Source organism: Muntiacus reevesi, chromosome 10 (genome assembly GCF_963930625.1).
Source record: "Muntiacus reevesi chromosome 10, mMunRee1.1, whole genome shotgun sequence".
Lineage (NCBI taxonomy): Eukaryota > Metazoa > Chordata > Mammalia > Artiodactyla > Cervidae > Muntiacus > Muntiacus reevesi.
The window spans coordinates 16,922,675-16,950,543 of record NC_089258.1 but is presented as its reverse complement, the minus strand read 5'-3'; the positions used below and the strand labels follow the sequence as shown (position 1 = coordinate 16,950,543).

The 27,869-nt window shown below is 42.7% G+C and overlaps 1 protein-coding gene across 2 annotated transcripts in view; it reads right to left on the bottom strand.

The window, feature by feature from the left end:
- The window catches only part of FAM120A (family with sequence similarity 120 member A), a 115,793-nt gene that overhangs the window by 34,378 nt on the left and 53,546 nt on the right, over window positions 1–27,869 (bottom strand). Inside the window, exons 6-10 of one of the 2 annotated variants that reach the window (XM_065901533.1) lie at window positions 18,390–18,487; window positions 17,871–18,148; window positions 7,637–7,727; window positions 4,395–4,622; window positions 1,686–1,860 (exon numbers count right to left, since the gene is read on the bottom strand). In XM_065901533.1, coding sequence (XP_065757605.1) covers window positions 1,686–1,860; window positions 4,395–4,622; window positions 7,637–7,727; window positions 17,871–18,148; window positions 18,390–18,487 — 870 coding nt within the window. The remainder of the gene's footprint in view (window positions 1–1,685; window positions 1,861–4,394; window positions 4,623–7,636; window positions 7,728–17,870; window positions 18,149–18,389; window positions 18,488–27,869) is intronic. The other variant, XM_065901534.1, reaches the window with a different exon arrangement.

Here is a 27,869-nt window from a genome sequence, read left to right as displayed (position 1 = left end):
CCCTGAAACAGGTGAGGGATGCACAGCGCCCACTGCTGAGGACATGAACAGAGCACACGAGCCATATGCAGGCTGCTCCATGAAGCTATGGACACTGCTAAGGGGAGCCCAACCTAGGATATACCTGAGGGTATTCAGGTTTTGATCACTGAAAACTCTTGAGGATTTTCTGCGTAAAGATAACTGTGTTTCTGGAACACACAAGCAAATGAAGAACAGCCTTTCACCATGAAAGTCAATATGGTCCTATGGAGCTGAGGACACAGCAGGAAGTAGGGCCGCATGGGACCCTATAGCGCTCAGCATTCCAGGCCCAACAGAGACCCAAGAGGGTACAGGGACTAAGATGCTCAGGGCTGGTGGTGAACTGGAGGTCACAGCTGTGGTGCCAGGGTGGCCTGGGTGGGCCAGCACAGAAAACTGGCCAATCCTGTGCAAAGTTAAAAAGGTCTTCTTTTCTGAGCAAATAAATCACATAGTGGGAGAAAGGGATAAGAATTTGTACACCTGGAATGTACTGGGCCTTTGAAAAGCGTCCACTGACACACTTGGTGTTTCACATGATGCCTCTGCCTGATCAAGGTGGTAGAAACATCAGCTAGAGGAGGCCCTGTGCAGCCGGCATCACCTTCTCCGGCTACAGTCACACAAATAGCTCTGCAGCCACACTAGGTATGACTATCTTCAAGTAAGGGAAGTGACAGATGGCTTCATTTTAAAAGCTTACAGAATCACAATTTTGTCACAGTAACAGAAACAGAAAACTTAAGAATCTATAGAACTGCGTGTTTAGATAAAATTGCTAGAACCTCTCCAGTTTTGAGTTCCAAAGGTAAGATCTACTCTCATACTTGTCCTTGAGCTCAGCTTCACCCATGTCACCAGGCCTGCAGTGACCTGCCATTCAAGCAGGTGATCTGTCACTAAATATCCTCAGTTTAGAGGATGACTTAGTAATCTACAATTTCCACACTTCATAATGTTCTTAGATTGTACATTTTGGGAAACATTTCTATATTTCCTACTAAATATACAGTGACTTTTATATTCCCTACATTAGTAGATAAAATTACCTAGAACAGAAAGGCATAATTTTCTCCTCCAAAATTACATTGGCCCGTTGAAGATGGCAATACTTTGACCTCAACTTTTGCCCAAATTTCAAACAACAGTTTCCGTCTTCCCGCTTCCCCCTCCATCCCCAGAATGGATCAGCTGGAGGCCTCTGAGGGAAATCGTTACAAGTCCCCTCTTGGCTTCAGGGATGTGATCAGCAACTGCACAGAAGCAGCCCAGTGGACAGCCTGTGGGACCTCCCCAGGAACAGTGACTTCTGCAAAGAGGGAGCCACATCTCGTGGACACCACAGCAGAGACTGCTGTCAGTCTGCCCAGGACACGTTAGCCACGAGGATGGCGACCGTCAGGACTGTTTCCAGATCAACGTTCAGTCTGAAGTGTAAACCTGTTGCTTTATCATTTTACTGAATAAACACCACCGCTTGGATGTTACTGAGGAAAACAACCCGTGGCTTGTGCTCCTTTCGGAGGAGCCCCGATGGAGCCCATCTCCTTTATGTGGGGACTCTCAGGGTGAACTCTGTCACGATTCTTCTAAGGCTTTAAAAATGCACAAGAGATTACGAGGTACCGAGGAAAACAAACAATGGATTTTACAGTACATACATTCTGGTGGAAGTCTGTTCTTTCTAAAAGCAAGTCTCTCAGTTTTCTTTCTGCTTTCTGCCAAGCTAAACAGGACTCCGTAAACATACTGACGAACTGGCCTATAGAGCAGGGCGGCGGGAGGCAGGTCTTTGCTGGCTTCATCTTCAATAGAAACAGCAATTTTGATTTCACCCTTTGCATGGAAGAAAGCAGAATAATATTGCACATTTTTCATGTTGAATTTACAATAAACTCACAGAAATATACTGTATTATCTCCAGTTAACGAAATTGCAATTCTATTCCAAATCAATTGCTTAACAAGTTGCCTATATCAAGATGTTTAGGGAGAGTTCATTCAGCAGGTTTAGTCAAAATATATGCTCAAAGAGTCAAAATAAAACCTACATTGTTTTATTTTTAACCTGGAACAACAACAAGAACAAAAACCGTGTAAATGCTTCCAAAGTCTTCAAAAAAATCTAGATAGGTAACACCGGACAACAAATAGAATAGATAATGCTGAGAACTGTCAAATTTTATGTCAAGATGGTCATATGTAATGTAATTCATAATTTTCAATGACCTATATGAAATCCAAGAAAAGAGCAAAGAGCACCCTAAAAATAAAATGGTCACAAATTTTCTTTACCAAGCTCTTTCATAAAAAACTACCATGTACAAAAAACCTACCTAAGAGAACTCTTTTAAGTGGTATTTGTTTTTAAAGTATTCAGCGTGTATCAGGCCTCTGCCCCAGTGCATCACGTAACTCAACAGACGAGTCCCACTGAATGAGACAGCCACCAGGGGCTGGAAATGAAGGAAGCCCTGTTCTGTTCATCCCACCCCCACTCTTCTCTGCCAACATAGCAGGGGCTTCCTTGTGGCTCCAGGAGACAAATGACTCTGTGACCACCTGCACCTGAGATCAGTCCAAAAACTCTGTGGTCCCGTCCTAAATATTTTATGCTATCAAGGTACATCTCAAGAGACTTCACAAGGAATTTAATTATGCATATTCTTAATATAAAAATATATTTATGACCCCAATGTCTAGTAAATTTATTGATATGTACTCTTTTAATCATGTCATAACATTCATTCTTTCTTTCACATAAATTTAATTTAGAATTGATCTTTTCCCTTATCAGAACCTTCATACTCATTAATCTAATAGCTACAGATGTGGTCAACACTCATCTAGTGAGTATTTACTCTCCCAAAATTATGAGGCTTTGATGATTCTCTACATTCTCACCTCAAGCTTGAATTCACAGCAAATATCTCAGCCTGGAAAACTTAACACCAGAGCCACTCAGCTTGCAGGAAACAGCACACATTTCAATCTAAACTTTACCCAAATATACTGAAAAATTTTAGGTGACACCTTAAAATCTGAAGATAGTCAAGTTCACTTTTCTCAACCACAGTCATTTCATCAGTATTTGCCCTTGAAATCAGTGAGTACTGAAGAGGAGGACAGGCAGTTTTGCATCACTCAGACTGATTTAACCAAAAGTCCCTGAGTCAGACCCAGGAGCATGGCAGGCACAAACAGCAGGGAGTCCAGGGACCTTGTATCCCAACAACCCCAGAGTGAAAGGGCACAGCCTTCCCAACGCTCGAGTCCCTTTAAACTCAGCAAAATCCTTTTCCCGCAACAGTAACCCTCACTTACCCTTATAATCTATGTTGGACCTGAAAGATAAAATTTTTACTTTATAACCATAATGTGAGAAGTGATACCACACATGCATACCCATATCAAATAACAGATGAGACTTGGAGGCAAGACAATTCAAAAATACATTAAAGGACCCAAATAATAGCACTGGTCTTCCTGTCCTTTATTTTATAAAATATAAATTTAAGCAGTTCAAATTAGTCAATTAACGGTTAAAAGTGCAGCTCAAGAGTGCTGTGGAATGGAAGTCACTTGTAATTACTGACTCCATTCTATACACCATACACAGACTGTATAAAATAAGAAAAAAGTTTGATTATATATGGTGGTACATATACAGATGAAAACATAATAAAATACATATAGTAACGAACCAATTTTACACCAGATATCTGGTCACCAAGTTAAATTGTGGATCTATGATTATAAACATAAATATGACAAGTCACTGAGGAAATTTAAATAAACACAGATCTGTTCAAAACACCAAGATTCAGAAACAATTAATGCCACACTGTATATCTATTTAAGCATACATTTCGGAAGATACTAATAAAGTGATGAAGCCCCATATTCCATTGTTTGTTGTAAGTACTCAATGAGGTAGAGGAATAAGTCAAAGTATGAAGTGCTATCAGCCACTCAGAAGTTGGGAGCCTCTAGGACAGATGATAAACCAGATATAGTATGTTGACATCACAATTAAACTTGACACTACAGCAAAAACATGCAGGAAACTTTGAAATTAGAAATACAAGTAAAATTACAAACCAGAGAATAACATCAAGTGCCATTAATCAGAAGTTTCAAAAATAATTTTGGGTTAAATTGATGAGAAAAATAAAGACTTTTCCCAAGTTCTAATTTTATTCTGATTATAGATATAAATATTCATCTTTTCCCTCCAAGATTAGAAAGGGGAAAATGAATTTCATTTCAAATACCTTGTAAGATAAAAAGCAGTTCCAGCAGGAACAAGGACACACCCCACGAGAGCGACCACTGAGAGACGACAGCCCCACGCACGGCCCCAGGGCATACCTTTGTCAGGACGTGGAAGATGTAGGGGTACATCAGCCCCTTCTTGTGCCGGTGCTCGGCCACTCTCAGCACCTCAGGCGCGACAGGAGGCAGGGGTGGGGTGGTGATGTCCATGTGGTTCCTGGTGGGCATGGACAGGAGGCACGGAATTGGCTGAACAGTGCCAATCTGGTTCCCCTTTCCTTCAGCAAGCTGGCTGCCAGAAGAGGCAGTGGACGAACCTTCTGCCTGCAGAGCAATGGGTGAGAGGAGAAAATGGGGTCATGTCCATTCCCACTCCTTTAACCTGTCTGTCCAATTGTAACACAGAGAGATGTGATTAACAACTTCAGTGAGGACAAGGGGAGCTGTGACCCACTCCTCCTTGAACAGAGGAAGTGTGAATGGACGCCCACTGTGCCTGTGTCAGGGATGGGAACCCAGAGAACTGCTGCAGCTTCCGCTGGATGACCCCACTCATGGCTCCTCCCTTGGGATCCCCACGAGATGAGCAGCCTTCTGTGGTTGCTAACCGAAGCCCCGTCTGGCTCTCCCGTGTGACCAACTCTTGTGATTCTGCTTTCCTGGGAGACCCTTCCTCAACTCAATGGGTAGCATCCTCTCTACAGATGAAAAAACCAATTCTCCAGGAGGGGATGTCTCTTGTCTGTGGTAATGAGATCAGTAACTAGTGAACTGGGACTAAAACTGGGTCTCAGTCCACCACACTAGGTCCTCACCACCACCACAGTTCTTATTTAAAGAAGAAATAAAAACCAAACCCCAAGTATTCTCTTAGGGTACTTAAAGTCCCAAATAAAGTATACAGAGGGAACTGCCTGCCAAAAATTAAAACCAAAGAACAAGTTAAAACCATTAAAACTGATGAGTCAGATCTACATAAACTGACACAGAAATATGTTCATGGTAAATTGTTAGGTGAAAAATATCTACTCTGTACAACCAATCACCAAAATACAGAATATATGTACATGAATAGGAAAGAGTATGGACACCAAATGGCTACCTCAGTGCTGAAGGGAGATTCTTAGTTTTCTCTTTACAAATTTTAGCAGAGTCCTAGTTGTTTACCAAGAGCAAGTATTATTTTTGCAGCAAACTTTTTTCCTCACAATAAATTCTAGAAATAAAAATTGCTCACTTACTGCTTCTGTGGCACCCTAAAAAATATACAAAGAAAGGCAATGCCAGAGAATGTTCAAACTACTGTACAACTGCACTCATATCACATGTTAACAAGATTATGCTCAAAAATCTTAAAGCTAGACTTCAGCAGTATGTGAACTGAGAACTTCCAGATGTACAAGTTGGATTGAGAAACGGCAGAGAAACCAGAGATCAAACTGCCAACATCTGCCGGATCATAGAAAAAGCAAGGAATTTCAAAAAAACATCTACTTCTGCTTCATTGACTACGCTAAAGCTTTGACTGTGTGGATCTCAACAAACTGTTGGAAATTCTTAAAGAAACAGGAATACCAGACCACTTTACCTGTCTCTGAGAAGCCTATATGCTTCTCAGAGTAATAGAACTGGACATGGAACAACAGATTGGTTCAAAATTGGGAAAGCAGTACATCAAGGCTGTGTGTTACACCTGCTTATTTAACGTCTATGCAGAGTACATCAAGCGAAATGCTGGGCTGGATGACTCACAAGCTAGAATCAAGACTGCCAGGAGAAATAAAACAACCTCAGATATGCAGACGATACAACTTTAATGGCAGAAAGTGAAGAGGAATTCAAGAACCTCTTGATGAAGGTGAAAGAGGTGAGTGAAAAAGCTGGCTTAAAACTCAGTATTCAAAAAACTAAGATCATGTCATCTGGTCCCATCACTTCATGGCAAATAGATGGGGAAAAAAATGGAAACAGTGGCAGATTTTATTTTCTTGGGCTTCCCAAATCACTGCAGCCATGAAATTAAAAGACACTTGCTCCTTGGAAGGAAAATTATGACAAACTTAGACAGCGTATTAAAAAGGAAAGACATTACTTTACCAACAAAGGTCCATCTAGTCAAAGCTATGGCTTTTCCAGTAGTCATGTATGGATGTAAGAGTTGGACCATAAAAAAGGCTGGGTGCCCAAGGGTTGATGCTTTCAAACTGTGGTGCTGGAGAAGACTCTTGAAAGTCCCTTGAACAGTCAATCTTAAAGGAAATCAACCGTGAATGTTCATTGGAAGGACTGATGCTGAAGTTGAAGCTCCAATACTTTGACCACCTGATATGAACAGCTGACTCACTGGAAAAGACTTGATTCTGGGAAAGACTAGAGGGCAGAAGGAGAAGGGGATGACAGCAGATGAGATGTTGGATGGCATCACTAACTCAATGGACGAGTTTGAGCAAACTCCGGAAGATAGTGAAGGACAAGGAAGCCTGGCGTACTGCAGTTCATGTGGTTACAAGGAGTCAGATACAACTTAGAGACTGAACAACAATAACAACAAAAAATATTGATTTTTATGTTCTGAAACAAAATGTATTCTTTTAGTGGTATGCATTCAGTGCTTAATTTCATCCTTTAAAACACAAAGTGCCAAAATGAGCCTTAAGAAGAATTCATGGATAACTCACGAAAGTTTTCTACACTTTCCGTTCCACAGCATGTAGACATACACAACTGAAAATGCTTTGGGAGGTACTTTGCAAGAAGTATGTATCCAGAAAGCATTTCTGTTATTTATTTTCAGGATAATCATTCAACAGTGAGAATATTTCAGAGTTTTACACATATTTCTAACATTCCATCATCCTGTATAAAAACAAGTCCTCTTCCAGCCAGAGACCAGCTCATCCTAAGTGACCACAGGTGGGGACAGATGTGGCTTTGTAAGTTTAAGATATTCATCTGGAGATGAATATTAACAAGTAGAAATAGAAAAAAGAGGGAGGGGGGGGCGGGAGAATAAAATTTAGTTTATTTTTATTTTTTCATTTTTAATGTATACATCACAAAACTTTTCTCACCTAATCATGACAAAATCCTGCAAGAAATGAGGGCTCTGAAAGGCTATGTAATGAGCAGAGAGAAGAGGATCTCTACTAGGTCACCACCCTGCCCTGGGAGAGAGAGCAAACTGGGGGTAGCACAGCCCTTCCCCACTCACCCTTGCCAGTGTATCACTCATAAATAACATGCTTAAAAAAAGAGAGAGAGAGAATGTTACTTTAAATCAATCCCTGGCACTACATGCTGAGAGAATGAGAATCTGAAAGAAAAGAAGGCAGACTTACTACCTTTGTTTGGTCTCCTGGGTCTCCCCTTGCTTGAGGTTCTGAATGGCTTCCTGTCTTCTCCCAGCCAATCTTGTTCCCACTGATATGGCTGAACATAAAATGAACAAAAATACCAATTAGTGTTGACCACTTCCCACATGTACTCATGATGATAAGAAGGGCCTGCCCTGAGCCTACAAACCAAGGATACCTATGCTTTACTGATCCCACCTTGTGAAACCACCTATGTCCAGGGAAAATCCTATCAAAACACCTTCCCCTACTTCAGCGGTAATCACCCACTGGGTAAGAGAAATCAAGCACCTGACCTATGCCTCACGGCTCGGCTTAGAGATGGTCTAGGATGTGCTAGTGCTGCGGGTATACAGGAGACAAACGCAGGCCTTGCCTTTGGAAGCTCAGTCATCTTGGAGAAATAAGACATCACTTTCAACTGACAATCATCAGGCAGTAGAAGATTAAATGTTATCCAGGTCAAATGTTACTCATAATTTATAAATAAATGTAAAGTATTATATGCCAATGACAATTCATGGAGGGCATTCCTATTCATGGTAGGGAGCATGGGAGCTAAGGCTAGCGCTAACTCACTCAGAGGTGTGCGCCTTGCAGGCCTAAGGAGAGGCAACGGATTTGTGAGTGCAGAGAATAAGAAGCTACCTGAATTGGTATTGGAGAATGATGTTCTTTGGCAAAGTAAAAGTGGGAAAAAAGATGCAGAAGATTACAATGTATCTTAAACACCAGAATGAAGTATTTTTCAATCAAGGTTCTTAAAAACTGTGGGTTGTGACCAATTAGTAGTCTGAGAAAACAATGTAGGGGATTTAACAAGCATTTAAAACAAACAAAAAAAGGAAATGGGGACTTCCCTGGCAGACCAGCAACTAAGACTCCTCACTGCCACTGCAGGTGGCATGGGTTTGACCCCTGGTCAGGAAACTATGGTTCCACATGCTGGAGGGGCGAAAGAAACAGAATAGACCAGATGCAGCAAGTGTGGTATGAATCCCATTACTTCAAAAACTCTTTCTCCATTTGTGTATTATGGGCCACAATGTAAAAGAAAATTTACTTTGGTACCTGGGCAAACTTTGTGAAAAGCAGTATCCTGGAGGGAGTAGGGAATCTAGAGGGGCTTGAGTAGGGACGAGATGCTGACGATCATGGGGATCACTTGAGCCACTACACGCATCCACCCTTCACTTGCCCCTCCTTCCTGCAGTGCTCCAAGCCAAAATTATCTTCTAAAACCAGTGCTGGCCACAAGACAAGCCAACATAGAGAGCTTTTATTTGACTTGCCTTATCTGACTCGTGTGACAAGAGATTTTAAAACCTGGTAATTCCATCCAATCAACTTCATTTTAGTTCTATTAAAAAAAAAAAAATAAAAGCCATTGCAAAAAGAGGAGAGTGAGACTGACCCATCTTAAACCAAGAATCATGTTCCATGTCGTGATATTTTGGAGTCTAGTTCCTTGATGCCAGTCACCCCAATACCCTCACATCAAACAAGGTTATCCAAGCATCCAGGCTCCTAGGCTTCAGTGAAGACTCAGAGAAACCACTGCTCTGTCCAAGTTTGTTACTTGTGTGTACAACCTCAGGCTACAACTTTGCAAGACCAGAGGAAACTCTAGGGATGAGAAGACATAAAAATAAATACAAGTATTCTAAGAGCATAGTGATCCATCCTATTTGAAATCCAAAAGAGCAGCTACTACGAGTGAGCAGATAAGAAGCTGGACAAACTGATCGGTCAGTCAATTATTCATTGAGTATCTACTGGTCAGGACTTGTCATGTGATAACTATGTCAAGACCTGTGAAATAGGGAATCAGAAGGTGTACACACATGTCCAAAGTGAGCATTTCAAGCAAAGGGGAGGAAAAGTGAGCTTCTCTGAAGTGGTTTATTTAGAAGGTGGTATAAATAGAGTTGCTTAAAAAGTCAGTAACATTTATTGTGTGAAATTTTAGAACAAATTACTTGACACATGTTTTATAAAGAAATACAACATTTATTGCCTACAATTTTATATATTTAAGGATATCCTATCTACAAAATGCACACATGGACAGCTTAATGAGTATCTACAAACACACCACATAAGCAACACAGGACTGACACCCCAGAATCCCCTTCTTGACCTGCTCCTGAGACTTCCTCAAGGGTAATAGTTATTCTGACTTCTAACAGCAAAGACTGCTTTTATACACCATACACAGAGTCGTGCATTTGTACACTTTCTGTGTCCGGGAGTTTGGGCTCAACAGTATTATTGCAGCGCTGGCTCCGTCTCAGGACCGCATGCACTCGGCACTGCGGGGCACACCACAGCTGGGCCTACAGGAGACCCCTGCCCCGGAAGCACCTAGTATCTTCTGTTGTTCTTCGGTTGGCCTTTGGGGAGGAAAAGCAGTGACTCAGCACAGTCTAATTTGCACGTCTCTGACAATAATGAAGATGGGCATCTTCCCATGCGTGATACTTTCTTTTGTGGCGTGCCTGTTCAGACATTCTACAGTGAGTGGACAACGTGCAGAATGCTCTTAAGGACTTACAGGAAGTCATCATCTGTTCTGGATACAGGTTCTTGGTCAGGTGCATGGACTGCAATTATCTTCCATGTCCTGCTGGACTGACGCCCCTCCCTCACTACGACAGATTTAAGCTTTTGCAAGTGACGCCCTGATGTGAACAGCTGACTCACTGGAAAAGTCCCTGATGCTGGGAAAGACTGAGGGCAGAAGGAGAAGAGGGCACCAGAGGATGAGATGGCTGGACGGCATCACTGATGCAATGGACATGAATTTGGACAATCTCCGGAAGATGGTGAGGGACAGGGAGGCCTTGTGTGCTGCAGGGGTTGCCAAGAGTTGGACACAACTGGGTGACTAAAGAACGGCCACATATGATGCCTCATCTTGTACAAGTTGGCTGCGACTGGGTGCAGCCTTCCCGAACCACCCTGTGCTCGCTATTCTCATTTCTGCGTTTCATGGTATGCATCACATTCAGTACTATTTCTAATTACTGTCTGTTTGTATCACTCAGTCATGAACTCTACGAAGATAATAAAACCATAGTCACTACAGAACAGGTGTAATATAGTTGAATGACTAAATCACGTAACTGTAGCCTAAACGGATATGGCAAAAAAGGCATAAAATCTGGGTTTTATATGGATACACTGTAGTGGGGAGATCATGCCATGTGACTAACGTGGAAGCTTGTCCCACTTAAGATCACGTACAATTTTTATTTATAAATCTTACTTTTGTTTTATAAAGATTACCAAACTAAAACATTATCATAACCTAAATGCTTGCAAGATTTTTTGATACTATAAAATCTAAAATTCTGTCTGAAAATCATCTTGACAGTGGCTAATTTTTTAAAGTTCATAATATTTCAATAGGATAATTATATGACTCTATAATGTAAGAAAACAAAATATTTGATACAACAAATGCCGTACTTTGAAGAACAAGATGAATTAGAAATTTCTGGATATTTGCATATTCAGTTAGGTTCCATTTTGCACAACTGCTCCCACCTTATGATTACACTTGGAACTGCTAACGGTGTCATGAAGTTTCATCAGCTCTGCCCTGAGAAAACCTGCTGAGACCCAGGCAGGCCACAGGGAAGTGGATGGGGCAGGGCAGGAAGCCTGCTCGTGTTCTGGATTTGAATTATCCTGCTCAGCCAAAGGCACAACTCTCTGCGGGTAAAATTCAGGTTCAGGAATCCATTCACAGCCACAGCACCTAGACCTACCATTCCAGACATTACCCCATGCTATTACCAGAAAGCCATGAAATGCATTTATGATGCAGTAGGCAATCAACAGAAAAGAACTACCCTCATATCCAGATCGGTGGCAAGGGGAAGGCCAGCACCACACAGAATTCACCAGGCTCTGTGAATTCTCAACAGGCGATGCAAAGCCTCACTTCACTCCTGGACACCTGGGACTATTTCTGCACTACGGCTGGTTGAAAGTAGCCAACTGTCCTAACCACTGAATTCTCGCAAACACATTTTTTTAGTTAGCAGGTTGGTGATGCTAGGATGGAAGTAGACTGGTGTCCAGATTTATACCAAGTATCTGACCCATCACAGTGACTTCTCACTCAGGCACAGCTGTCCTGGGTGTGGTTTGCTCTTGTGGAACAGAAAAGGAAGATGGCATTGACCGCAAGCTGACTTATTTGTCAACAAAAAAGGAAGAAAAGGCAAATAAAACCAAAAGGGGGGCTTTCCAGGGGTTAAGCATCTGCCTGTCAATGCAGGGGACACAGGTTTGATCCTTGGTCTGGAAACTAAGATCCCACATGCAGTGGGGCACCTGAGCCCATGTGCCACAACTACTAAGCCTGCGCTCTAGAGTCCTTGAGCCGCAACTACTGAGGCCAGAGTGCTCTAGAGCCCGTGCTCTGCAACAAGAAAATCCCCGCAATGAGAAGCCCACACATTGCAACTAGAGAGTAGCCCCCACCTGCCTCAACTGCCCACATGACAAAGAGCTAGGGCAGCCAAATATTAATTAATTAAGAAAAACAAAAGGGAAGAAGTAAAACATGAGCAAGATCAAATCCTCAGTAGCACTATCTAGTGTATGTGGATAAGGCCATAGATATGGTTAAACCATGTGAGTGTTTCAACAAACGTACATACATTTTCATTTTCATCTGCTCCCAGGAAAGAAAGAGAGACTTGACCCACAGCCTGCTCTCATTCAACAGGCCCCCAAGAGTTCTGATTGCCAGGTGTTCCTACTACAGAAGGTGAATATTTGCACTCCCTGATAAGGGAAGCCACAAGAGTATCACATACATAAATATCCTTTATAGGTACATCTCCCTATGCCCTAAATTAAGCTAGGGTCACATACATTCAGATTCTTTCAGAAGTACTTGTCTCATTCTTATGCAGCAGTCAGGATGGAGCTCATGTCCCGAACGCTCCTCTTACATGTTTGCCAGAGGACTTCTCACGGCTTTTCCTACCCAAGCGAATGTTTAAAAACACCTGAGTCAGAAGGGCTCGACATAAAATGCCTACATGGGTCAGTAAGTGGCTAGAACTTACACAGACCCTCCACCTATGATGGCAAAGGTAATAATTAATTTTAACCAAACATAAAAATAATTCAGAATAGCTTTTCTCAAAAGATATTACAAGTGTTACCTGGTGCTAAAAAAAAAAACCTCAAAATATAAATGTAAAGTAGCCATTTGTCTGGCACAACAGTGTAACAATCTGAAAGAAAAATGCAGCTTATTTAGCCTGTCTGGGACCTGGACCCTAGGGTCAGGGTAAAATGTAACTATCTTTGCAAACAGTTTCTTTGGAAAGAAAGCCTGACAGGACTTCAATACCAGCTGGACATAAAATGCCTGCATGGGTTACTGAGTGGCTAGAACTTACACAGACCCTCCACCTTTGATGGCAAAGATAATAAGTATTTTCAACCAAGCGTAAAAGTAATTCAGAATAGTTTTTCTCAGAAGATATTAGAAATGTAGAACACCAATACCACTTAAAGGAAAAAAGATGCATTAGAAGAAGCATGTTTCCTGGGACACTATATGAAGGATGCTAAATGAAATTCTTCAGGTATTTTACATTAAGAGTGAAGTAAATGTTTTGATATTTTATTGGCTCCATGGTTATTTTTTAAATAATAGTAATAGCTGTCACTTACTGTGGTCACTCATCAACTAATTTAAACCATATACAACCCAAAGATCTCCTATTCACATTGGGAGCACTGGGCCCATGGAGCTCCAGGTCACACACCTGTGGTTACAAGTGGCAACTAGTACCTAGCAGGACGAACCATGGGAGGTTGGGGGACTGGGTCCTGACAGCACTGGGTCTCTGCAATGGTCAGCAGTCCCTCGGGCACTGACAGCAACCTTTTATAGGTTGCACAAAGACCAAGGACGTGCCGGGAAAGCCCAAACCTCATGCCCCACCAACTCCACCAACGTCCCCCACTGAACTTTATCTTCAAAAACCAATGTGGGACTTCCCTGCTGGTCCAGTGGCTAAGACTCCGTGCTCCCAGTGCAGGTGCCCTGGTTCGATCCGTGGTCAGGGAACTAGGTCCCTCCCGCGTGCCACAACTAGGAGTCTGCATGCTGCAGCTAAAGATCAAAGATCCTGCCTGTTACAACTAAGACTTGGCAGAGCCAAATAAATAAATACATAAATACCAAAGAAAAAAACACCAATATTTGCCAATTTCATAGGTTAAAAAAGATACTGTTAGGTTTGAAGTTACCTTCCTTTTTTTTTTTTCTTTAAATGAGAGTAAGCAACATCCTTTTATGTTATTGACCATCTGTTTCCTCTGTGAATCACATGTTTATATTCTTTTTAATTTGTAGGAAGCTGAGTGTTTTTTGGAGGGAAGAGGGGCTTATTTGGGGGTTAGTTCTGGGGCGGGGTATTTTGGGGAGGGTTAACTCTTATAACAGTCCCCATTACTTGTCCACATCATCATTTAAAAAAAAAAAAAAGCCATTCCCTTTCCATTGGGGAAATGAGGTCACTTATTTTGTAATCTTCCAGGTTCAAGATTATTTCCCAGGACCATGGGGAACATGGTGGAAATGCCTGAGGGAATCGAACAGGAAAGGGCACACCCAGCCAGGGGCAGTACAGGCCTCCCTCTTCTCTACTGAACAACTCAGTGTCTGAGGGAAGGGCAATTACAAACGCTTCTACAGTCAATCTGCAGAAGCTGGTACGAACAGTTGCACTTCAGTTAAACTGTACAGTAATTTCCCCAGCCAAATGGCCTGGTGACCCAGACACCAGTCCATCCCCAGGGCAAAGAGCACCCAGATCAGAGCAAACTCATTTCCCAAGAAACTCTGGCATCTTTACAGCCCCAGGATCATTCCAAGCAAATACTGGATGCTTTCTGTCACACTTAGAACTCAAGACTCCACACCATCCAGCCTCTGTCTCACTTGACATCACAGCCACACTGGCTTCCCCTTCTTCCACCCTGCATTCTCGTCCAGCTTTCTCCCCACTCTGTCATGGCTCAAATCCTGCCTCTCTGGAAGCACTCTCATCCGGGCCCACTCATCTGGTGCTTGCTTCACATGCTCATCACGTGGGTGCTGCCTACCACCATGCTCACTGATAGACAGCACGTGCTTAAGAGCTGCTAGGCTAAATGAATTGATGATTTATTTCCCTCAAGACCATCCTGAGAGCACAGTGTAGACCCAGGAGTTCCAATTGCAAGTCCAAACCAAAGGTAAACCAAATCTTAACTGACTTACTGCCCCTACTTAGCTTCTAAACTAGGAAAGGAATCCTCTGTCCTCTGCATGGCCTCAAAAGTGGACACACACAACTTATTCAACCAGAATCCTCACCCTGAAATAATGAACACTGTCCTTCTTAGCAAGAAAGAGGTGCCCACAATCAGGGTTGATCCCAGGTCCTACTCTGCCTGGCTCATGACCTTGAACCTCTGGTACAAGTTCCCTATCCCCTTTTCCTTCTGTCCTTCCTCTCAGTTTTAACATGTCTACCTCTTGTGAGTTATTCACTCAGGCACATCTCATTCTTTGTGACCCCATGGACTGTAGCCTGCTAGGCTCCTCTGTCCATGGAATTCTCCAGACAAGAATACTGGAGTAGGTTGCCATTCCCTTCTCCAGGGGATCTTCCCAATGCAGGGACTGAACCTGAGTCTTCCACACTGCAAGCAGATTCTTTACCGTCTCAGCCACATCTACTTCTTATTTGTTATAATAAATGGAAAAACGGATTCAAGGAAATGAAAACATTCCTAAGCCACATAACTTGATCCAATCTTAGCAATCTTTCAATTCCAGATTGTGGATGTACTCTGCCTTTTTCACCACAATTCACACCATGAGAGGGTGAGACACCCACACTACTCCCACATATGGAGATCTTAGAGAGGTGCTTCCAGAAAAATGCAATAAAAATGCCCTCAGTTGGGGGAACAGACAGTTAAGTGCTACAGAGCTTAGAGGTAAGAGAGACAACTAAGACTGAGAAAAAGCTCCAGGGAAGGCAACTGCTCAGAACCTTTGGGAACAACAGGGCGGAGCTGAGTATGCACAGAAAGAGGGAGTCACTCTCAATCTTATTCACTCAAGTCCAACTCATTTCCTAACAGGGCAGTTTGCCAAATTAAGGAGGTAACTCACATTAGCTCCACAACTCCACCCATGGGAACAGAATCGACACTGGACCTCCCCAGACCAGGGCCTTTCTTTGCTCACCAAGCTTGTCATCTGCACAGCACTCTGAGCCACAAAGAGTGGCTCTGTGTTTTATTCCTACCCGTGTTTCGGAGTCTAGAAAGAATTTGCTCTTGTTGCTTAGTCATTCAGTTGTGTCGGACTCTTTTGCAACCCCATGGATAGTAGCCTACCAGGCTACTCTGTCCATGGGATTCTCCAGGCAAGAATATGGGAGTGGGCTGCCATTTCTTCTCTAGGGGATTTTCCCAACCCAGGGATCAAACCTGCATCTCCTGCACGCAGGCAGATCTTTACCACTGTATACTATAGATACTTTGGTCTTGCTGACATGAGTCGATTTTTAAAAGAAGGTGGCTCAGAGGTTAAATCGTCTGCCTGCAATGCGGGAGACCCGGGTTTGATCCCTGGTTCGGGACGATCCCCTGGAGAAGGAAATGGCAACCCACTCCAGTATTCCTGCCTGGAGAATCCCATGGAGAGAGGAGCCTGGTAGGCTATACTCCAGGGGATCGCAAAGAGTCGGACACGACTAAGCTACTTCACTCACTCAATATAGTTCTTAGAGAGTGAAAGGGCTCCTAAGGCATCTATTAGCTGCTCTCAAACTTTCTGCGCTAAAGAGTCACATGGTGTCATTTACACATGCAGATTTCTAAGCCCTAACAGAGCAATTCTCATTCGGTAGGTCTTCAATATGTTACCTTCCTAGAAGGTTAATTTAAAAGTCTGAACAATAAATTACAACTTTTTACTTCATTTTTAGAATTTTAGAACTGCACATACAGCAAGTAAACATTTGTGCACTTTATGCTTCTCTGTTTCAGAACAGCATTCATCCCTAGATGGCAGCAAATTCCTCAGTAACTGCCCATTTGGGGACTTAGTGGTGACTAAGTGGTGACTTAATGACCTCCCTGCTGGGGAGGTCAGCAGACTTAGTGCCCATTTTACAGATGGAGAAAAAGAGTACAAAAGAGCAAAATTCTCTGGCTTCAGGTGACACACCCATAAGAACTTGCAGGAAGATTGGAAATTGTGTCTCAGATTTTCTTTCAGCAGAAACTGACATAGCAATAACTAGCCTCGGGCATCTACTGTGAATCAGAGTTCAAACTGAGGAAAAGAGATGCAGATACAAAGAGAAAGACTGTTCCTTTCCTTTCTTCTTTCTTTTTTTGAACCAGGTTTCTTAGAAACATAAGGTTACGTAAGGGGAGGAGGAGGACTATGCATTTCAAGACTTTCTCGATCAGATGCTAACAAATTAATATTTGAAAATTCATTTATTCACGGACACACATTGCTTAAAATATTCCTCTCTACAGGGAGAATTTCAGCCTGGGTCTGGAAGCTTTCTACGGTTTTGGTTAGGTGAACAGTCTTATGTCAAGAATAGTCCTATGATCTGGGGAGTTGGGATTCTAGTTACTGAATTCAGAAGGAAATTCTGATTCCCCTTAAACCCAGGAGCCAAGAGACTGAAAACCATACGAGTCTAACTTAAAATGCTTTCTGAGGGTGGGAGTAGGGAAATCACAGTCCAAAGAGAGTCAGGTAGAGCTTGATCAGATAACTTTACCACATTTGGTGGTCACACAAACTAATTTTCCTAAAATTACATCCAAAAAAGAGGGGAACCCAAGAATTTGGGCTGGCATAGTACACACTTTCAACCTTGGAAGCCCAGAGGAAATGTCTAACCTTTTCTCTTGGTCTGAGGAATCCCAGTCAAGCAAAGGGTAACTGTCACCTACCTACAACAAACGGCATCTTTGAGCACCACCATCAGTGCTGTGGGCCGGCCGGCCGGCCAGCCAGCCAGCCAGCCAGCCAGCCAGCCAGCCAGCCAGCCAGCCAGCCAGCCAGCCGGCGGCGTCCCCGGGGACTACAAGCTGCTTAGGTAGCCTAATGCAGCTGCTACACTTCCAGGAAGCACCAGCTACTCCATACACCACTCACTTTGCAGCTCCTCCACTGCCTTCATCATTGTCTGAAGATGACGACGTAGAAGAACCAGGAAAGTATGCTGAGTCCACGTGATTGGGACTGCCGCTTGGAGCTGGGTTGATTGGGGAGGACCGTTCATACAGTGGGGTATGTTTTCCTTCATGAGGAATGTTACTGTAGTTCTGCTCAGTCAGATTCTTTCCGCTGGTTTCCAAGGTGAGAGCCGGCTCAGCGAGGCTGTACGGGTGTGGACCCTGGCCCGGAGCACCTGGGCTGGGCACCTGGGGGGCCTTAAACAGAGCATACAAATCACGCGTGCACACACACTGCATGACCCAGAGCACATTAGCATAACCCGGTCTTGGCTAAATTTTAATTCAACAAAGTCTGGCATCTGCTTTACATATTATGCGTGTTAAGAAATTATCTTAGCATTCATTAAGATTTGATTCATATGCAGCTTTCAAGGCGGCTGGCCCCCCCACACCAAGGCTGGGCAGACCAGCTGCGGATGGACAGGAAAGGCCTTACCACAGGCTTTGCTTGCAGAGAGGTCTGTGGAATGTTGAGCATCTGGGGGGGGACATACGGTGGCACTATCCCAGGCATTCCAAACGGATTTGGTCTGGCTGTTTCATCAATACGGAAAGAAAACAATAAACAACTGTGAGTAGGACATTCCCCAAGACACAGCACAGCTAACACGCCTTGCCATCTGACTTACACCTCCAGGGTGCAAGCACATCACCGGCCCCACTTCCCAGAAACCTTCAGAAATTCATGCTTAATATTAAAAAATATTTAATCGTATGATGATCAATTTCATACACTAGGGCTAGATTTCTAACTTTCAAGAATTTTCAGTTACTATCTGACAGTGTTTCTGTTTAGGTTCATTTCCTTGAACGCCTGGTTTGTCTCTGTCTGTAACCTAACAGATGTTCTCATTCTCTGCTCATTGCTGACAAAGCTGGAAGCCCTGTAGTGCTCTAGGTTCGAATGGAGTAAAAGGACACAGCACTTCCCCTACCATATGTGAGGCAACAGAATTCTTCAATTTAAACCAAAATTAGGTTCGAAGCCACTAGCACGCTTTTAAGTATAAAAAGTGAAATGTGGTAGTTGCTATATATATTCCTGTTTTGTTTTTTTCACTATTAAGAAAACTATGATCAGGTTACACATGCATTACACAGGCAGTGCAGAGTCAGTAACTTGGGATTTTGTGCTTCCTTAGAAGATGACTTTATAAACCGGTTCTGATGTACGCTGGTGTTCGTTCTTCATTATCCTCATGCTAACTTAAAAAACTGAAGCACAGAATGGAAACCATGTAGCGAAGTAACCCCAAACACAGCATCAGGCAGGACTGGGTGGCCTATCAGCTTAAAGACATAAAGCAATCAACTCAGTCCAAGGTCCAGAAAACTCCACATCCACAACATTTGGTCTCCTTGCAGATCTGAGGAGAGGAGGGGCCAGATGAGCAAGGCTGGCAGGCCAATGGCCTGAGAATGCAGTGACAGGGGATTAGTGTGGCCCTTGTGCTAAATACACTTCAAAATATCACAGTTTACTGATGTGATAAAAATGAGGAGACTCCTTAGGGTTTTGTGGGGTGCCTGAGAAGATAGCCTATAAGGGAAAGCATGGATACTACGAGACCCAAGGTAGCATCAGGACTCAGACTGCATTAGATATAGAAAACACACCCTGAGAGAACACACGATAGATGCTACTGAAAGGCCCATGGCCACACGATCTCATTAGGTTTCATTTAAAAACAGAACAAAACCAAGTCAAGAGTTACAACAACACAAACGTCATTTAGTACAGGAAGAGTGTTTTTCTTACCTCAAAATCCAAGTGAAACTAGGTGAAAAACAAACAACCCACAAATCACAATTTGTCAAGAAAAATAAACACATATTTAATTCAAAAAATAACTGTTGCTGTTCAGTGGCTAAGTCATGTCTGACTCTTTACAACTCCATGAACTGCAGCACAGAGGCTTCCCTGTCCTTCACTATCTTCTGGAATTTGCTCAAACTCATGTCCATTGAGTCAGTGATGCCATCCAACCATCTCATCCTCTGCCACCCCCTTCTCCTCCTGCCCTCTATCTTTCCCAGCATCAGGGTCTTGTCCAATGAGTAGGCTCTTCATATCAGGTGACCAAAATATTGGAGCTTCAGCTTGAGTCCTTTCAATGAATATTCAGGGTTAATTTTCTTTAGGATTTACTGGTTTGATCTCCTTGCTGTCCAAGGGACTCTCAAGAGTCTTCTCTAGCACCACAATAAAAAAACATCAAATTTGGGCACCCAGCCTTCTTCATGGTCCAACTCTCACATCCATACATGACTACGGGAAAAATCACAGATCTGACTAGATGGATCTTTGTTCATAATGTCTCTCCTTTTTAATATGCTGTCTAGGTTTGTCATAGTTTTCCTTCCAAGGAGCAAGTGTCTTTTAACTTCACGGCTGCAGTCACCATCCGCAGTGATTTTGGAGCCCAAGAAAATAAAATCTGTCACTGTTTCCATTTTTTCCCCATCTATTTGCCATGACGTGATGGGACCAGATGCCATGATCCTAGTTTTTTGAATTCTGAGTTTTAAGCCAGCTTTTTCACTCTCTTCTTTCACCTTCATTAAGAGGTTCTTGAGTTCCTCTTCACTTTCTGCCATTAAAATGGTATCACCTGCATATCTGAGGTTGTTGATATTTCTCCCAACGATCCTGATTCCACCTTGTGATTCAACCAGCCTGGCATTTCACATGATGTACTCTGCCTAGAAGTCAAATAAGCAGGGTGACAATAAATGCCTTAATGTACTCCTTTCCCAATTTTAAACCAGCCCATTGTTCCAGGTAAAGTTTTAACTGTTGCTTCTTGATCTGCATTCAGGTTTCCCAGAAGACAGGTAAGGGAGTCTGGTATTCCCATCTCTTTAAGAGTTTTCCACATTTTGTTGTGATCCACACAGTCAAAGGTTTTAGCCATAATCAATGAAGCAGAAGTAGATGTTTTTCCAGAATCCTCTAGCTTTTTCTATGATGCAATGGATGTTGGCAATTTGATCCCTGGTTCTTCTGCTTTTTCTAAATCCAACTTGCATGTATGGAAGTTCTTGGTTCACATACTGCTGAAGCCTAGCTTGAAGGATTCTGAGCATTACCTTGCTAGCATGTGAAATGAGCACAATTGTACAGTAGTTTGAACATTCTTTGGCACTGCCCTTCTTTGGGATTGAAATGAAAACTGACCTTTTCCAGTCCTGAGGCCACTACTGAGTTTTCCAAATTTGCTGGCATGTTGAGTGTAGCAGTTTACCAGCATCATCTTTTAGGATTTGAAATAGGTCAACTGGAATTCCATCACCTCTACTAGCTTTGTTTGCAGTAATGCTTCCTAAGGCCCACTTGACTTCACACTCCAGGATGTCTGGCTCTAGAGTAGTGACCACATTATGACTGCTATCTGGGTCATGAGGACCTTTTTAATACAGTTCTATGTATTCTTTCCACCTCTTTTTAATCTCATCTACTTCTGTTAACTCCTTGTAGTTTCTGCCCTTCATTGTGCCTATCTTTGCATATTTTCCCTTGGTATCTCTAATTTTCTTGTAGAGATCTCTAGTCTTTTCTCATTCTATTGTTTTCCTCTATTTCTTTGTATCGTTCACTGAAGAAGGCTTTCTTATCTCTCTTTTCTATTCTCTGGAACTCTGCATTCAGTTGGGTATATCTTTCCCTTTCTCACTTTGCCTTCTTGCATTTCTTTTTCTTTGGGACGGTTTTGGTCACTGCCTCCTGTACAATATTAACCTCCATCCATAGTTTTTCAGGCACACTGTCTATCAGATCTAATCCTTTGAATCTATTTGTCATTTACACTGTATAATCATAAGGGATCTGTTTTAGGTCATACCTGAATGGCCTAGTGGTTTTCCCTACTTTCTTCAATCTAAGGCTGAATTTTGCAAAAAAGAGCTGATGATTTGAGCCACAGTCAGCTCCAGGTCTTGTTTTTGACTGTATAGAGTTTCTCCATCTTTGGCTGCAAACAATATAATCAATTTGATTTCAGTACTGACCATCTGGTAATGTAAATGTGAGCCCCCCAAAATAATAACATGCCCTAAAATGCACCCTCTCATTCACTGAAAGAACCCTCAAGCACTGAGGCTTGGGCCATTGCTCACTTCTTACTACCCTAGAAAGTCAGGAGCCTCAGAAGTCATGGACTGTTGGAAGATCCCATCTCCTAGTTCCTGGAGCTCAAGTTGGAAATGCCACAATTCTCTGATCCCAGCTCGCACGGACACAAACAGTGGCCCAGCTTCCACCTTTCGCTGAACAGAGACGGCTGCAGGACAAACAGCTGGGAATGCTGACATTGGTACATGTGCATATGGAGCTGACGGCCCATCTACACACATGTCCACATGCTCACATACAGGCAAATGTTCATCTCACACACTCACATGAACACATACCTTCACCACACAGACATACATGCACATTTCCGTGCACTCACACACACAAGGAGACACTCCTGATCAAACAGGCAAGTCCATGAGTTAACAAACCTCCAAGTATGAGATACATGATGCCATAACTGTTAAAGTCCCTCACCTGGTGATCAGGAATTTTAGCCAGATTTTGGGTGAGAGTATTATGAAGTCCACTCAAGGTCTAATACTATAACTTAAATCACTGTGAAAAGTCTAGTTTACAATCCCTCATAGTTGACCTGCCATACTTAACGTCCAAGTAATAAGAATGAGACTGAACCCTTCAGTAATGCAACAATTTTCAAGTGAAGATGAACACTTATGTTTCACTCTATTTTTGACCATCATATGCTACAAACTTCCTGAAAGCACACACTTTCTCTAAAAAAAAATGAAAGAAAGAAAGAAACACTCCAATACAAACATACACACAAAATTGTAACTTAAAAGCAAAGATTCCCAAGGAGAGAATATTTTCTAAAGTCATATTTCAATCACTGACCTCAAACAAACCTTTGAGAACCCACAGAACTAGTTACTCTTCTGTCATAACCTAGTCTATTAAGTGAATTAATTTGTCTACATTTCTCTGATGGCTGCAGAAATGCCTGATAAGCAAGAGCCTGCCTCTGCGTATTGCATGCCTTCTTGTAAATCAGTTCTTGTTCTCAATGCCCTCATGCAGCTAAGCAGAATCATTGTCTGTCTTCTGTGTGACAAGGCGTCTTTCTCAAAACTGACACCAGTGCACTGAGCGGAGATTACCACCACCAGGTTCTCATTCTCTTCCTTTCACAAATGCTTACTAACAGAGATAGACTTCTGTTCAAGTATGCAGCATGCAGACAGATGAAAGGAGAAAAAAGTGTTCGATTACTACATGAAAAATATCTTCTTAATTAAAACATATGTAAATATTAAACACTTGAGAATAAGAGAAAGAAAGCAGGCATTGCAGCCCTTTCAATTGTTCTTAGTTAGCCATGAACTCTCACACATGAGACACATTGTGTAGTATCCACTCTCTTGAATCACTCGCTGTGCCTGTATGAAGCTAACCAGTTTTTCTCTAGATTAAGGTAAGATTTATTCATCTATTACTAGGCCTGTTACTGTGACGTTGCTACATTAAATAAACAACAGTAACAAAGTGATATTCTAAAAATATTTGAGATGGGTGCTGATACATGATTTTCAAGTGTTACACAAAAAACACAGCTTTGAAAAATTAAAGATGAAATACATCAGTATATTCCCTACCACCAACTAGCTTTCAGTGCCTATAAAACACAATGCAAAATTTTCAAACTATGGTAACCATTTTGACACATTTACTCAATACCAATATTCTACAGAAGTTAAGGCAAAGTTATATGAAGCAGAATTTTACATAATTTGTTTTCATCCTTGGGCTTCCCTGGTGGCTCAGACTGTAAAGAATCCACCTGTAATGCAGGAGACCTGGGTTCCATCCCTGTGGTTTGGGAAGATCCCCTGAAGAAGGAAATGGCAGCCCATTCCAGGATTTTTGCCTGGAGAATCCCATGGACAAGAGGAGTCTGATGGGCTACAGTCCATGGGGTCACAAAGAGTCAGACATGACTGAGCAACTAACACCTCTCCCAAATGAATAACTTCTAAAGGCAAGTTCGGGTAGGGGACAGTGGGAACCAATAAGACACTGGTGTGGCCTATGAAGCCTGGTAGTTCTGGCTGGACTGAAGACCACGTATGAGGGCTCAGCCAAGGGAGTCATGGGGCTTTCTGGGAAGGGGGAGACAGAAGTCGTCCTGGGCTTTTAGAAGACTGAACTTATTTTCCAGTGAGTACTAACTCCCAAGAGCTCAGAGCTGGGGCAGCTGATGACAGCCTAGAGCATCAGCTGGCAAGACCACACAGTTAAAAGTCAGAGGTCACCGTTCAGGAGAGAAGCCCCCACAATGGAAGATTAAGTATGGGGCCAAGAAAAGTAAGATCATGAATAAAGAAGTAGGTACCTGAAAGAATTATAAGCAATGAAAAACAACCTGGGGAAGCACATTTCAGGTCAATATAAATATAAAGACCTTTCAGAGAACTGGAGCAGCTCACCAATGATGGCACTGCTTTGGGTGCTTAACCCTTAGCAATATTCCATAGTTGGGAGGTAGCCAGGTGCTTACACAGAATCCCTGGCTATCCAAATTTCTTCTGCCCCTGAGTTTAAACAGCATGTGCATGACCTCAAAGGATACAGCATGATTCAAATCCACATGTTACCTGAGTCTTACAGAGCAGTGACAAGTTTATCCCAAATTTCATTCAAATCTATTAGATTCCTGGGTTCACTTAATCAGGTTTGAATTGCAGGCATTAAACAGCAAAAGAAAAGAACTCTTAAATCTCATCTAGCCACCTACACAGTTTATGGTAAATCAAGACAAAGTAGTTCCTGTCCATCTGTGAATTCTAAAGAGCACAACCTCAAAGAAAAGTCTAAAGGCCTTTATTCAGAAGTCACTGATAAACTGAGCTGGCAGTCCCCTTCTGTCACTGAATACTGAGAAGCTACCAACAGACCCGATGACAGGCTGTGTCCACCTCAGGAAGACACCCTTGCAGTCTTTTAAACCAGATAACTAAAAGGAGACGTATTTTCAGTTCTTCCAAAATGATTTAATTTTCAGGGTATTTTTTTTTAATGACCTTCACCAAAAATTACAAGACCAGACAGCCTATAGCACTTCATACCACATCCACTGAAACAAACTCACTAAGAACTGAATGAAAGGTCACAGGAATGGAATGAGAGACTCCCATGACCTGCATGAGAATTAACGAGAAAGAAGGAGAAAGAATAAATGGACTTTCTATTTAACATGAAAACTTCCTAGCTTCTCTCTGGCAGTATCTATTCTGCCAGACCCCTGGGGGCTTGACATCAATGCCATCTGCATTAGCTTTAAAAAGATAAAAACTGAAAAAGATGAGCATGCACACATCTCAAAAAAAAAGGGGGGGGGGCAAATACAGAATGGCAGGTACAATACAGCATTTAATTAACAATCAAAACACTATGATTTATTATTCCATATATGAGGTAAAGAAATATAAAAACCTTAAGAGGGGGACAGACACGACTTTTAGAAAAGCCTAATGTATGTCTTTGAAGATATCTCTTCCACCTGTTTAGTGGGTACCCTAATGCTCGTGATACTATCCTCTGTATTTTTCAGTTACATTTAAAGCTTTTCATGGTAAGAAAATTTAAGCAAAAATACTGGAAAAAGTGGGCTTAGTAAACAAAGTTTTAAAGAACAAATATTATATAACTTTTTTAAAGAATGTCAAATTTCAAGAACTTATTACTGAAGTATAGCAACAGTAATAATATCAAATACTTGGTGGCAATAAAAAATTTTTTAAATGATCACTGTAACAGTAAAAAAAAAAAAAAACCACTTAATATTCTAGATGATAATCACAGGACATGGTTAAGTAGATTACAGCGCATCCCCACTGTGAAACATTAGACCAGCTTTAAAAATACTAAGGCAGAAAAAAAAAAAAAACCTACTACGAAACAAAGCTTTGTGAAGTCACAACAAAGTCCCAAAGGTACACTGTTGGGTGGGAACGAGGCAAGTTGCCTTATATGGCTCCTGTGGCCTGGCTATGCAGGAGACCCTGCATAGTGAGCCTGGGTGCATGGGCAATGGCAGCAGGTGGAGGAGGTCCTCAGGGCAACGTCACCTGGCGCGCAGTGGCAGTGACAGCTGAGGAGCTCAGCAGAGCCACAGGAGCAACGCCATCACCCTCTGTTCTGGTCAGGTCACACCATGGACTCTGCACAGCTACTGTGTCCCACAGTGGACCTGAACAGGCAGACCCAGGTCCTGGAGACCTCACAGCCTCTTCTCATTAGCCAAGGAAGCTCAGCAGGCACCATATCTTTCTTCACAGACTGTCTTCATGTTCAGAGGGGACATTACCTGACCATTCCCTCCCATGCTGAGAATGCATGTTGTCGGGGAGGTAGAGTTATATTTTCAAAAAGATTGTCAACACAACCTAGAAAGCCCGGCAACAAAAAACACAACAGTTTGCTGAGCACCGTGCAGACTGTACATCCACAGGAAACCACCTTCTCAAGACAACAGAAAGTGATGCCTTCCAGCAAAGTCATGGTCCCAAATGACAGCCCACTGAATGGTTCTTATTTTTCCCTTATACTAGAACTTGCATCTTTCTGAGCCCCAGTCCCAAGAGTTGGGGTCCAGGAGCACCAACTACAGTGTCTAATTACTCCTGTTAAGACAGGAGGCATTTATGTTCTCCTGTAGATGGGTCACCAGTGGTTGGAACTGAAGTTTGCCATTCAGCATTTTGTAAATCAGGATCCTCTGACCCAGTCTAGAAGAATGTGGTCAGCCTTGAGGGCATGTCAGGACACAGGCAGGTGCAGGCCCCTGACCTGGGCAAGCCTAACCAGATACAATGCCCATGGGACCTGTCTACCAGCACCTACGAAGTATCTACAGCCAGAGGTCCTTTCTTTGTGGTCACTATATAGAATGTGTTCTTTGCTTTAGTGGTGAAGCTCCTATTTCAATATGGTTCTCTTTGCACAATTCTCTATTATGTGCACATGCACTGCTGCCCTGACGGATCCCTTGGTCCCCACCAGATGCCTACATCTGTGCTCCAAGGGACCTGGGGCCACGATCACCTCCCAACTTCCATCTCCCTTCACAGCCCCCCTCTCAGATTTCATCATCCACCTAAAAGGTTAAGTATGTTCAAACCTCCCTCCCATTTCAAGTCCTATCCTTTATGGAAACAATTCAGGTAGATTTGGGGGACTGGTGCTGGCCACCTATCCTACCTCTTCCATATTTTACAGTACAGAAGAAGGTGCAAAGCTAAAACACTATTTTTCCTAGGATCCCTCACACCATGCTGAGAACCAGGCAGCCACATGCACCTGCCCGGGGTCTGGGAGCTCTGAGTGCCGCAGGCACCTCCTCCTCCCCTCTTCTGACAACTGTTCCTGCCACAACTTCTCTGGCTGTTACACTGCTCTCCCTGTGTCCCCAACTCCACCCCCTTTCCTCGACCTGAGGCACACTATCTCAAGACCTCCCTACAGAGTGCCCTCCACAAAAAACCTCCCCAAGGAATCCCACCCATTTCCACGGCTCTAATTAGTACTCAGGGCACAGACACAATAAAGAAAAGCGAGGAGACATTAACACAAAATTCACGGTGCTGGAGTGCAGGGGAATGTGTCCACGGAGAGACAAGGATAGGATCTGATACTAGTAATACTCCACTGATGTCTGTTTTATTTACTGTACAAATATACTGTGCGTATGATAGTTTCAAAATAATTTTAAGTTTTTACAGTGAAAAAGCCTTCAGTGAGCTTTCATGGTCCAAAGAGTAAGTCTAAAGTCTAAGGTCCTACATGGCCACTGCACTCCAGCCCGACAAGCATCACCTACTACTC